Source organism: Scyliorhinus torazame, chromosome 2 (genome assembly GCF_047496885.1).
Source record: "Scyliorhinus torazame isolate Kashiwa2021f chromosome 2, sScyTor2.1, whole genome shotgun sequence".
NCBI classification, from domain to species: domain Eukaryota; kingdom Metazoa; phylum Chordata; class Chondrichthyes; order Carcharhiniformes; family Scyliorhinidae; genus Scyliorhinus; species Scyliorhinus torazame.
This window is the reverse complement of record NC_092708.1, coordinates 71,999,788-72,012,102: the sequence shown is the minus strand read 5'-3', so window position 1 is coordinate 72,012,102 and position 12,315 is coordinate 71,999,788. Positions and strand designations below refer to the sequence as shown.

At 45.9% G+C, this 12,315-nt stretch overlaps 1 protein-coding gene across 3 annotated transcripts in view; it reads left to right on the top strand.

Moving 5' to 3' along the window:
- The window catches only part of mgat5 (alpha-1,6-mannosylglycoprotein 6-beta-N-acetylglucosaminyltransferase), a 241,215-nt gene that overhangs the window by 116,458 nt on the left and 112,442 nt on the right, over positions 1–12,315 (top strand). For all 3 annotated transcript variants that reach the window (XM_072472736.1, XM_072472725.1, XM_072472747.1), the window contains exon 10: positions 12,032–12,165. In XM_072472736.1, the coding sequence (XP_072328837.1) occupies positions 12,032–12,165 (134 nt within the window). The remainder of the gene's footprint in view (positions 1–12,031; positions 12,166–12,315) is intronic.

The following is a 12,315-nucleotide window of genomic DNA, read 5'->3' as shown; positions in this document are numbered from 1 at the left end:
CTGATGGTCAGAGCATTCTTTTATTTTCGATATAACAAAATCACAAAATAGGCAAGGCTGATTAAGACCATTTGTTCCATCTGGATTCATCAGTTCAGAGAAATTGTCATTCGCTTCATGATTGTAGTATTTTTGCCTCAGCTGCTCTATCAAGAAGTCCACACGATGCTTGGAATGAAACACTTCCTTATCTGCCTTGATGTACCCATCTTGAGAAAGAACCGGTGTTTCCTTATTCTGCTCCTGCAGTTCAAGTAAATATTTCCAGTTGCCTATATACATCTTTGTCAGTCTCTAAATCAGTTTTCAGATACCTCCATAATTCCAACCATTGATGCTGGGCTTCAACTCGGTAGATCTTCCCTCTGCTGCCTTCAGTTGCTAAATATTCCTTAGTGACTCCACTTGGATGCTATATTCAATGTGCAATCTGATGGAGCACTCCAATGTTTGATCATTACCTTGCATTCAACCTTTTCAGCCGCGTATTTAAGAAGAAAAAGTATTCACTCTATTGCAGGGTATACAGCAACATAACCGGGTGGTGAGATCTTTGGAGTAGGCTGTCCCAGAAATGTCTGTGCAATGCCATGATTTGAGTTGGTAAGGTAAAGAAGGTTAGTTCGTGTTTTCACCGCCGTTACCACCCACACCAACACATGAGCACTTTGCATCGGTGCAATGCTCCCTCTGGTGGCTTTAACTCAAAATGGCAGTTAAATTCTAGCCTCATTTGTAGGATTCAATCCGTTCTCTCTCTCTCTTCTCTCTCTTCCCCCCCCCCCCCCCCCCCCCCCCCCCCCCCCCCCCCCCCCCGCCCCCCATTCTCCCTGATCAGAGAAAGAGAAGTTCTAAAATTGGGGCCTATTTTTAAAAAACTAGTGAGTATAATCTGCATACTACAAATGTTTCCTTGGTTGACTTCTTTCCATACTGATGGGCAGCAGAAACATAGGCTGGGATATTATGCCCTCAAAAAAAACAGATGGTAATGGAGGCAAGGGGAGGGGGTCTGTTAAATTGTGTGGAGTGGCATTGGGTCGCTCTCCAATGTCAATACATCATTTTACCATTGGTGAATGGGAGCCTGTGTTCATGTTTTTGAAATAAGCAGTTCAAACCTATTAACATTTTCACAGTAACTTCATTGCAGTGTTAATGTAAGCCTACTTGTGACACTAATAAAGCTTATTATGATAGACCATTATTTTACGAAACCCAATTCAATAATGAGCACATGAAGAACACGTGGGGGTCAGAGCTTCAGTAGCTTTTGAAGGGTAGCAAAAATGTGGCAGCTAATGTAATTGTTGGATTTGGTAGCTATGGGGTCAGTTAATTTTCCTTGAGTAAGAAGGTCCAGCAAAGGCACAGGTTCATTTTGCAGGATGAATAGTTGGGAATCTGAGGTCAATTCCCCTTGATTTTGGTCATGGGGGTCAATTGAGAAGGGCATGCAGGTTTGCAAGCATCTTTGGCAGCCGCTGACTAGCCTGCAGAATGTGGTTCTTCTCCATGAGCGTTGACAATCTTGCGATTGAGGAGGCCACTTGCATAGATGAAATGCAAATCGGAGTGGCACTCATGGACCTGATGAACTAGTGCACTGTCTGAACCAGACTCTAGATGCTCTCTGGAAACTCTGCCAGGTCTTCTTATACCTCAGGCTGAACTTGCAGCATTTTCCTTCCCCCATAGATTCCAGAGGCACATAATTAGCCTGGGACTCAGCATGAACCTTGCCTCCTACACTTCGGACTGTCAGTGGCTTGGTAGGCATAGCCTCCAAGAGCTGATCAGGTGTATGTGTGTGTTGCTTGCACAGTTTGTGAGCCAGAATCTACTTGCAAGCGTGTGCCCACTGATGCGAGTATCTGCATTGGTGGAATGTGCAGGGGTAGTCAAGTGTTGCCTGCAGATGACAGCTCGTTCTATGGTTGAGAAAGGGCAGAATGATCAGTGCTTCTAATCTCTCCAGACTGGAGCTCTTGGAAGATGGCTATATCTCACTTGAATGGCTTGTACTTTGGAGGGCACAACACTCGCCCTTCTCGCCCAAGGCTTCTTTCATGCCTGGGCATGAGACTATTCATCCTTTTGCGACTGAATATTGGCCGCCCCATCAACAATTTTGCAGCTGCATGATGTCCAGGTAGCTCTAGTACCTTTATCTCTATGGGTTTCAGGATGGGGATAATTGGGACACTGCTGCCAATTCAGGCATTTTTTTCTTGGCATCGTGGGCCCTCTTTACCTGTGTGAACATGGCAGTGATGTTAGTTGCCCTACGCGAGTAGACACTATGCTATTCAGCTTGCATGATAGCTTCTATCTCTGCGGCCAATGGCATGGATTGGTGTTGGACCACAATGGAACCACGTTGTGAGGGACAGCAGTGCTGACCTTGTGCCCTTTGCAGGCCTGTGTCATTCTTTTCCAAGGGGATGCTGCAACCTTAACCCTTAGCCACTTGTTGGGCTTTCTCTCCCCAGCTTCTGCACCCTCTCACTGACCCTGAGGGACCTGAGTTGTGTTACTCACCCTTAAAGTTTGGAGAATATCATTGACATGCTTGCAATACTGCAGTCAGGTTCTCTGGGCAATCTCACAGTTGCTGTCCTCTGCAGTCTACATCCAGACTTGCCTAATTAGATGGGGGTCTCTTCCTTCAGTCCTTGGAAAGAGGACCTCTGCCTTGCCTGAGTAACTTGGTGGAGAACATGCAGGGAATCACTGCTGAACCATGGAACCACCCTGAATCTATCTTTTGCCATGTCAACATGTGCATCTTTCCTCTGGATTCCTGAGGAGGCTGCCGAGGGAAGACTGTTCAGAGGTTACTTGGACGCCTGAGTGCTGCAGCAAAGGACATTTCAATCTGAGCTCTGGTGCTGGCATCTCTTTAAATATGGCTTCAGCACTTCCTTCCATGTCAGCTAAAGATCTGGCCACTGTCTCATTAGTTGACCAGCTGGCGCAAGATCTCTCTGGGAACCCGAGTCAGAGTGGAAGAACTTTGGCCTCCCACTTCAGGATCTGCCTTAACGTTCATTGGATTGCATTGGAATGGTTTATTGTCACATGTACTGAGGTACACAGTGAAAAGTATTTTTCTGTGAGCAGCTCAACAGATCATTAAGTACATGAAAAGAAATAAAAATAAAATACATAACAGAGCAGCAACACAAGGTACACAATGTAACGACATAAACAACGGCATCGGCACCACATACAGTGGTGTAGTGTTAATCAGGTCAGTCCATAAGAGGGTCATTTAGGAGTCTGGTAACAGCGGGGAAGAAGCTGTTTTTGAGTCTGTTTGTGCGTGTTCTCGGACTTTTGTATCTCCTGCCCAATGGAAGAAGTTGGAAGAGTGAGTAAGCCGGGTGGGAGGGGTCTTTGATTATGCTGCCCGCTTTCCCCAGACAGCGGGAGGTGTAGATGGAGTCGATGGGTGGGAGGTGGGTGTGTGTGATGGACTGGGCTGTGTTCACAACTCTCTGAAGTTTCTTGCGGCCTTGGGCCGAGCAGTTGCCATACCAGGCTGTGATGCAGCCTGATAGGATGCTTTCTATGGTGCATCTGTAAAAGTTGGTAAGAGTTACTGTGGACATTCCGAATTTCCTTAGTTTCCTGAGAAAGTATAGGCACTGTTGTGCTTTCTTGGTGGTAGAGTTGACGTGGGTGAACTCGGACAGATTTTTGGTGATGTGTACCCCTGGGAATTTGAAGCTGCTAACCATCTCCACCTTGGCCCCGTTGACGGGGTGTGTACATGGTATCTGACTTCAGAAGCTGTGGTGATGGGTATGGGTGTGTTACGAGCTGCTGGGGGACTCAACAGCAGATCATTGGTTTCCTGCTTGAATTGAGCATAGAATGCATTGAGTTCGTTGCGGAGGGGTGCGATGCTGCCGAAGATACTGCTTCATTTGTAGCCCGTTGTTTAGGCCTTGCCACAACATGCCAAGCCCTGTAAAATCCCATTGTGTACATCTTGTATTGATGGGTGAACAGTGTCTTTTCAGCAGAGGTGCGAATGATTTACATCACCATCTTATGGCAATAGCTTTAAGAAATTAATTCTTTGCTCCTTAAGTTTTCTGTTGGAATATATTTTGATTTGAAACCATGGGCGGGATTCTCCGGCGGATCCTCCACTTCGCCGGCAGCACACTCAAGCCTGCAGATTTCCCAATAACGTGGGGGGTGGCCACAATGGAGAAACTGCCAGATGGCAGATCCCGTTGCCGGCTGGGGCGCGCCGTGCCAAAAAACGGGTCTGGCTGGACAGAGAATCCCATATGTTTTGTTTTCTGGCCTAAAGTCAGGGGAAAAAAGTACAGAATTCAGAAGGCCAAAACATCAAATGTTCTGTTCAGAAACAAATCATTATATATTTAAAGCTGGTAATTATGAATTATAATTAAACATAACTGATGGTGAACTTTGCAGCAATTCCACATGTGAAATCTGGAATTAGACAATACCTGTGTAAATGCAAAATGGGCTCAGGTAAAGATAACCGAGCAGTGAATGGTTGAATAGTGTCCCCTCGGGATTGGTGATGAGACATAAAAGGAATTACAATTTTCAAGGGGTGAGGTGCAAGAACTGAGATGTGGTGATTATGCTAATATTTTAAGTTGAGAAGGTTGTTACAAAGGTATACAGGACCCTTGACGTTTTATAAATAGAGGGGAGGAGTTGAAATGCAGGAAGGTACATTAAACCTTTTAAAAAAATATTGATTAGGCCCAGTGGAATATTATGGCCAATTATGGCCACAATGTTGAGGCATTAAGAGGGTGCTGAGGAGATTTATCAGAATGGCACGATAACACTGCTGCCTCATGGCGCCAAGGTCTCCAGTTCGATCCTGGCCCTGGGTCACTGTCAGTGAGGGGTTTGCACATTCTCCCTGTGTCTGCGTGGATTTCACCCCCACAACCCAAAGATGTGCAGGGTAGGTGAATTGGCCACGCTAAATTGCCCCTTAATTGGATACTCTAAATTTATTTTTAGAAAAGAATGGCAGGATAAACTTCAACTTTGGTGGAAAGTAGCTGAGATGAGGTTCTCCTTGGAGCAGAGAAAATTTGAGGGAGATTTGATAGACGTGTTCAACATCTTAAATGGTTTCACTAGAGCAGGGAATCCCAAACTGGGTTCCACGGGACCCCCAAGGTCCTACTGGATCTCTGCAAGGGTTCAGCAGTTAGGTGGGCCAAAGGCCCGGAAAAAAGGCAAAGCCGGGTGACACACATTTATTTATATATATATATATTTATACACACACACACACACACACTTTTTAATGTTTGTACCTATTGCGCAATAACCTTTTTTTAATGTGGTTTAATTCTTCAATACAGTAAGAATCGGGCAGCACGGCGCAGTGGTTAGCACTGGGACTACGGCGCTGAGGATCCGGGTTCGAATCCCAGCCCTGGGTCACTGTCCGTGTGGAGTTTGTACATTCTCCCCGTGTCTGCATGGGTTTCACCTCCACAAGCCAAAGATGTGCAGGTTAGGTGGATTGACCGCACTAAATTGCCCCTTAATTGGAAAAAAATAATAATTGGGTACTCAATTCATATTAAAAAAAAAAAAAAATACAGTAAGAATGTTTCTCAGGGGTTCCTTCAGTATTTTTGGGAGGTCATCAGAGTTCCATGGCTAGAAAAGTTTGGGAAGCCCTGCACTAAAGTAACAACTGTTTTTAGTTCGCTGTTAAGGTAATTGATGAGACTAGAGGCAATGACATGAGAAAAAAACATTTACCTGATTATCTGGAATGTGGTGCCTGAAATAGAAACATAGAAAATAGGAGCAGGAGATTCTTTAAGCCTGCACCGGCCGTTCATTATCATCATGGCTGATCATCCAACTCAATAGCCTGATTCTGCCTCTTAAAACCCCCCCCCCCCCCCGCTCCCGGACCCATTTCTTTTGATCCCCTCCACCCAAGTGCTGTATCTAACTGCTTCTTGAAAGCATAAAATGTTTTGGCCTCAATACTTTCTGTGGTAATGAATTCCATAAGCTGACCACTCTCTGGATGAATAAATTTCCCCTCGTCTCTCTCCTAAATTGCCCACCCCATTTCCTCAGACTGCAACCCCTGGTTCTGGACACCCCCACTATCAGGAACATCCTCCTTGCATCTATCCTGCCTAGTCCTATAGAAACAATACAGAAAGGAAAGTAACAATACAGAAAGGAAAGTAAAAACAGATTCAACAACTTTCAAAAATAAGTTGGATACATACTTGCAGTGGAAACAATTGCAAGGCTGTAAGAGAGAGGAGAACAGGGGAGAGGAATAATGAAACAACACTTTCAAAGAGTTGGACAGTCACAATGGGCAGAATGGCCTCTTCTATGCTTATCATTCCAATATTCTTTAACTATACATTCTGATTAGCCATGAAGAGTGAAAAGTACTTAGTTTACCTTAATCAAGTAACAAAGCTGTCAGATGTATTGGTTTAAGAAAAAGGTGCTTTCACTCCATGTGGCAGATGCTAAATAGTAGAGAATGGTTACTATTTTCACACCATTGGGCAACAATATTCTTGTTTCCTTTTCATTGAAATGAACAAAAATACTAATCCCAGTAGTATTTCAGATAATGGAAAGCAGAAAATACTGGAAGGCAGCATTTGATAATTAAAGGTGAAAGCTGAAGTACCGGGGTCACCTGCATTTTTGTGATAGAACATAGAACAATACAGCGCAGTACAGGCCCTTCGGCCCACGATGTTGCACTGAAACAAAAGTCATCTAACCTACACTATGCCATTATCATCCATATGTTTATCCAATAAACTCTTAAATGCCCTCAGTGTTGGCGAGTTCACTACTGTAGCAGGTAGGGCATTCCACGGCCTCACTACTCTTTGCGTAAAGAACCTACCTCTGACCTCTGTCCTATATCTATTACCCCTCAGTTTAAAGTTATGTCCCCTCGTGCCAGCCATTTCCATCCGTGGGAGAAGGCTCTCACTGTCCACCCTATCCAACCCCCTGATCATTTTGTATGCCTCTATTAAGTCTCCTCTTAACCTTCTTCTCTCCAACGAAAACAACCTCAAGTCCATCAGCCTTTCCTCATAAGATTTTCCCTCCATACCAGGCAACATCCTGGTAAATCTCGTCTGCACCCGCTCCAAAGCCTCCACGTCCTTCCTATAATGCGGTGACCAGAACTGTACGCAATACTCCAAATGCGGCCGTACCAGAGTTCTGTACAGCTGCAACATGACCTCCCGACTCCGGAACTCAATCCCTCTACCAATAAAGGCCAACACTCCATAGGCCTTCTTCACAACCCTATCAACCTGGGTGGCAATTTTCAGGGATCTATGTACATGGACACCTAGATCCCGCTGCTCATCCACACTTTCAAGAACTTTACCATTAGCCAAATATTCCGCATTCCTGTTATTCCTTCCAAAGTGAATCACCTCACACTTCTCTACATTAAACTCCATTTGCCACCTCTCAGCCCAGCTCTACAGCTTATCTATATCCCTCTGTAACCTGCTACATCCTTCCACACTATCGACAACACCACCGACTTTAGTATCGTCTGCAAATTTACTCACCCACCCTCCTGCGCCTTCCTCTAGGTCATTGATAAAAATGACAAACAGCAACGGCCCCAGAACAGATCCTTGTGGTACTCCACTTGTGACTGTACTCCATTCTGAACATTTCCCATCAACCACCACCCTCTGTCTTCTTTCAGCTAGCCAATTTCTGATCCACATCTCTAAATCACCCTCAATCCCCAGCCTCCGTATTTTCTGCAATAGCCTACCGTGGGGAACCTTATCAAACGCTTTGCTGAAATCCATATACACCACATCAACTGCTCTACCCTCATCTACCTGTTCAGTCACCTTCTCAAAGAACTCGATAAGGTTTGTGAGGCATGACCTACCCTTCACAAAGCCATGCTGACTATCCCTGATCATATTATTCCTATCTAGATGATTATAAATCGTGTCTCTTATAATCCCCTCCAAGACTTTACCCACTACAGACGTGAGGCTCACCGGTCTATAGTTGCCGGGGTTGTCTCTGCTCCCCTTTTTGAACAAAGGGACCACATTTGCTGTCCTCCAGTCCTCTGGCACTATTCCTGTAGCCAATGATGACATAAAAATCAAAGCCAAAGGTCCAGCAATCTCTTCCCTGGCCTCCCAGAGAATCCTAGGATAAATCCCATCAGGTCCTGGGGACTTATCTATTTTCAGCCTGTCCAGAATTGCCAACACCTCTTCCCTACGTACCTCAATGCCATCTATTCTATTAGCTTGGGGCTCAGCATTCTCCTCCACAACATTATCTTTTTCCTGAGTGAATACTGACGAAAAATATTCATTTAGTATCTCGCCTATCTCTTCAGACTCCACACACAATTTCCCATCCCTGTCCTTGACTGGTCCTACTCTTTCTCTAGTCATTCGCTTATTCCTGACATACCTATAGAAAGCTTTTTGGTTTTCCTTGATCCTTCCTGCCAAATACTTCTCATGTCCCCTCCTTGCTCGTCTTAGCTCTCTCTTTAGATCCTTCCTCGCTACCTTGTAACTATCCATCGCCCCAACTGAAACTTCACACCTCATCTTCACATAGGCCTCCTTCTTCCTCTTAACAAGAGATTCCACTTCCTTGGTAAACCACGGTTCCCTCGCTCGACGCCTTCCTCCCTGCCTGACTGGTACATACTTATCAAGAACACACAGTAGCTGATCCTTGAACAAGCCCCACTTATCCAGTGTGCCCAACACTTGCAGCCTACTTCTCCACCTTATCCCCCCCAAGTCACGTCTAATGGCATCATAATTGCCCTTCCCCCAGCTATAACTCTTGCCCTGCGGTGTATACTTATCTCTTTCCATCATTAACGTAAACGTCACCGAATTGTGGTCACTGTCCCCAAAGTGCTCTCCTACCTCCAAATCCAACACCTGGCCTGGTTCATTACCCAAAACCAAATCCAACGTGGCCTCGTCTCTTGTTGGCCTGTCAACATATTGTTTCAGGAAACCCTCCTGCACACACTGTACAAAAAACGACCCATCTATTGTACTCTAACTATATCTTTTCCAGTCAATATTTGGAAAGTTAAAGTCTCCCATAATAACTACCCTGTTACTTTTGCTCTTATCCAGAATCATCTTCGCCATCCTTTCCTCTACATCCCTAGAACTATTAGGAGGCCTATAAAAAAACTCCCAACAGGGTGACCTCTCCTTTCCTGTTTCTAACTTCAGCCCATACTACCTCGGAAGAAGAGTCCCCATCTAGCATCCTCTCCGCCACCGTAATACTCCTCTTGACTAGCAGCGCCACACCTCCCCCTCTTTTGCCTCCTTCTCTGAGCTTACTAAAACACCTAAACCCCGGAACCTGCAACATCCATTCCTGTCCCTGCTCTATCCATGTCTCCGAAATGGCCACAACATCGAAGTCCCAGGTACCAACCCATGCTGCCAGTTCCCCTACCTTGTTTCGTATACTCCTGGCATTGAAGTAGACACACTTCAAACCACCTACCTGAACACTGGCCCCCTCCTGCGACGTCAAATCTGTGCTCCTGGCCTCTATACTCTCATTCTCCCTTACCCTAAAACTACAATCCAGGTTCCCATGCCCCTGCTGCATTAGTTTAAACCCCCCCAAAGAGCACTAACAAATCTCTCTTTTCCCCCCCCCCCAGGATATTTGTGCCCCTCAGGTTCAGGTGTAGACCATCCTGTCTGTAGAGGTCCCACCTTCCCCAGAAAGAGCATCAGTTATCCAGAAATCTGAATCCCTCCCGCCTGCACCATCCCTGTAGCCACGTGTTTAATTGCTCTCTCTCCCTATTCCTCATCTCACTATCACGTGGCACGGGCAGCAACCCAGAGATAACAACTCTTTGTTCTAGTTCTGAGCTTCCATCCTAGCTCCCTGAAAGCCTGCCTGACATCCTTGTCCCCTTTCCTACCTATGTCGTTAGTGCCAATGTGGACCACGACTTGGGGTTGCTCCCCCTCCCCCCTAAGGACCCGGAAAACACGATCCAAGACATCACGTACCCTTGCACCTGGGAGGCAACATACCAAACGCGAGTCTCTCCCGCTCCCACAAAATCTCCTATCTGTGCCCCTGACTATAGAGTCCCCAATTACTAATGCTCTGCTCCTCTTCCCCCCCTTCCCTTCTGAGCAACAGGGACAGACTCCGTGCCAGAGGCCCGTACTCCATGGCTTACCCCTGGTAAGTCGTCCCCCCCCCACAAGTATCCAAAGCGGTATACTTGTTTCTCAGGGGAACGACCGCAGGGGATCCCTGCACTGACTGCTTTTTCCCAGTCCCTCTTACAGTTACCCACCTATCTCCAATCTTTGGTGTAACTAATTCCCCGAAGCTGCTATCTATGACCCCTTCTGCCTCCCGAATGATCCGAAGTTCTTCCAACTCCAGCTCCAGTTCCCTAACTCGGTCTTGGAGGAGCTGGAGATGGCAGCACTTCCTGCAGGTAAAATCAGCAGGGACACTAACTGCATCCCTCACCTCAAACATCCTGCAGGAGGAACATTGCACTCCCTTCCCTGCCATTCCTCTAACTTTCTACCAAGATCATAGAACATAGAACGATACAGCGCAGTACAGGCCCTTCGGCCCACGATGTTGCACCGAAACAAAAGCCATCTAACCTAGACTATGCCCTTATCATCCATATGCTTATCCAATAAACTTTTAAATGCCCTCAATGTTGGCGAGTTCACTACTGTTGCAGGTAGGGCATTCCACGGCCTCACCACTCTTTGCGTAAAGAACCTACCTCTGACCTCTGTCCTATATCTATTACCCCTCAGTTTAAAGCTATGTCCCCTCGTGCCAGCCATTTCCATCCGCGGGAGAAGGCTCTCACTGTCCACCCTATCTAACCCCCTGATCATTTTGTATGCTTCTATTAAGTCTCCTCTTAACCTCCTTCTCTCCAATTAAAAAAACCTCAAGTCCATCAGCCTTTCCTCATAAGATTTTCCCTCCATACCAGGCAACATCCTGGTAAATCTCCTCTGCACCCGCTCCAAAGCCTCCACGTCCTTCCTATAATGCGGTGACCAGAACTGTACGCAACACTCCAAATGCGGCCGTACCAGAGTTTTGTACAGCTGCAACATGACCTCCCGACTCCGGAACTCACTCCCTCTACCAATAAAGGCCAACACTCCATCGGCCTTCTTCACAACCCTATCAACCTGGGTGGCAACTTTCAGGGATCTATGTACATGGACACCTGGATCCCTCTGCTCATCCACACTTCCAAGAACTTTGCCATTAGCCAAATATTCCGCATTCCTGTTATTCCTTCCAAAGTGAATCACCTCACACTTCTCTACATTAAACTCCATTTGCCACCTCTCAGCCCAGCTCTGCAGCTTATCTATGTCCCTCTGTAACCTGCTACATCCACACTGTCGACAACACCACCGACTTTAGTGTCGTCTGCAAATTTACTCACCCACCCTTCTGCGCCTTCCTCTAGGTCATTGATAAAAATGACAAACAGCAACGGCCCCAGAACAGATCCTTGTGGTACGCCACTTGTAACTGAACTCCATTCTGAACATTTCCCATCAACCACCACCCTCTGTCTTCTTTCAGCTAGCCAATTTCTGATCCACATCTCTAAATCACCCTCAATCCCCAGCCTCCGTATTTTCTGCAATAGCCTACCGTGGGGAACCTTATCAAACGCTTTACTGAAATCCATATACGCCACACCAACTGCTCTACCCTCGTCTACCTGTTCAGTCACCTTCTCAAAGAACTCGATAGACCTAATAGGAAGTTGCCAGAGATAAAAGCACATAAACAAGTAGAACCTTTAAGTAACATGAGGCAGCTAACAGCATAAAACCATATTTAACACATAAATATGCCATCATTTTAGAAGAATTTTGGTTATCATTGGTTTTAACTCCTCTCATGTTCTGTTGTCTGCCTCATTTGCCATTTCCAGGTGTATGCTTCGAGTGCTGGATTCATTTGGTACAGAACCGGAATTTAACAGTGCTCCGTATGCTCAGTCTAAGGGTCACAAAACACCATGGGGTAAATGGAACCTCAACCCACAGCAATTCTACACAATGTTTCGTAAGTAACTATTTCATTTGATTCTCCCTTTTTACATGCAATGACGTGAAGGGTAGAGGGAGCTGTCTTTAACAGGCCAATCGGTGCATGTAGCGCAATTATTTTGCCTGATAATTTGAGCAATTAGCCCAAGTTTGAGTATTGATTACA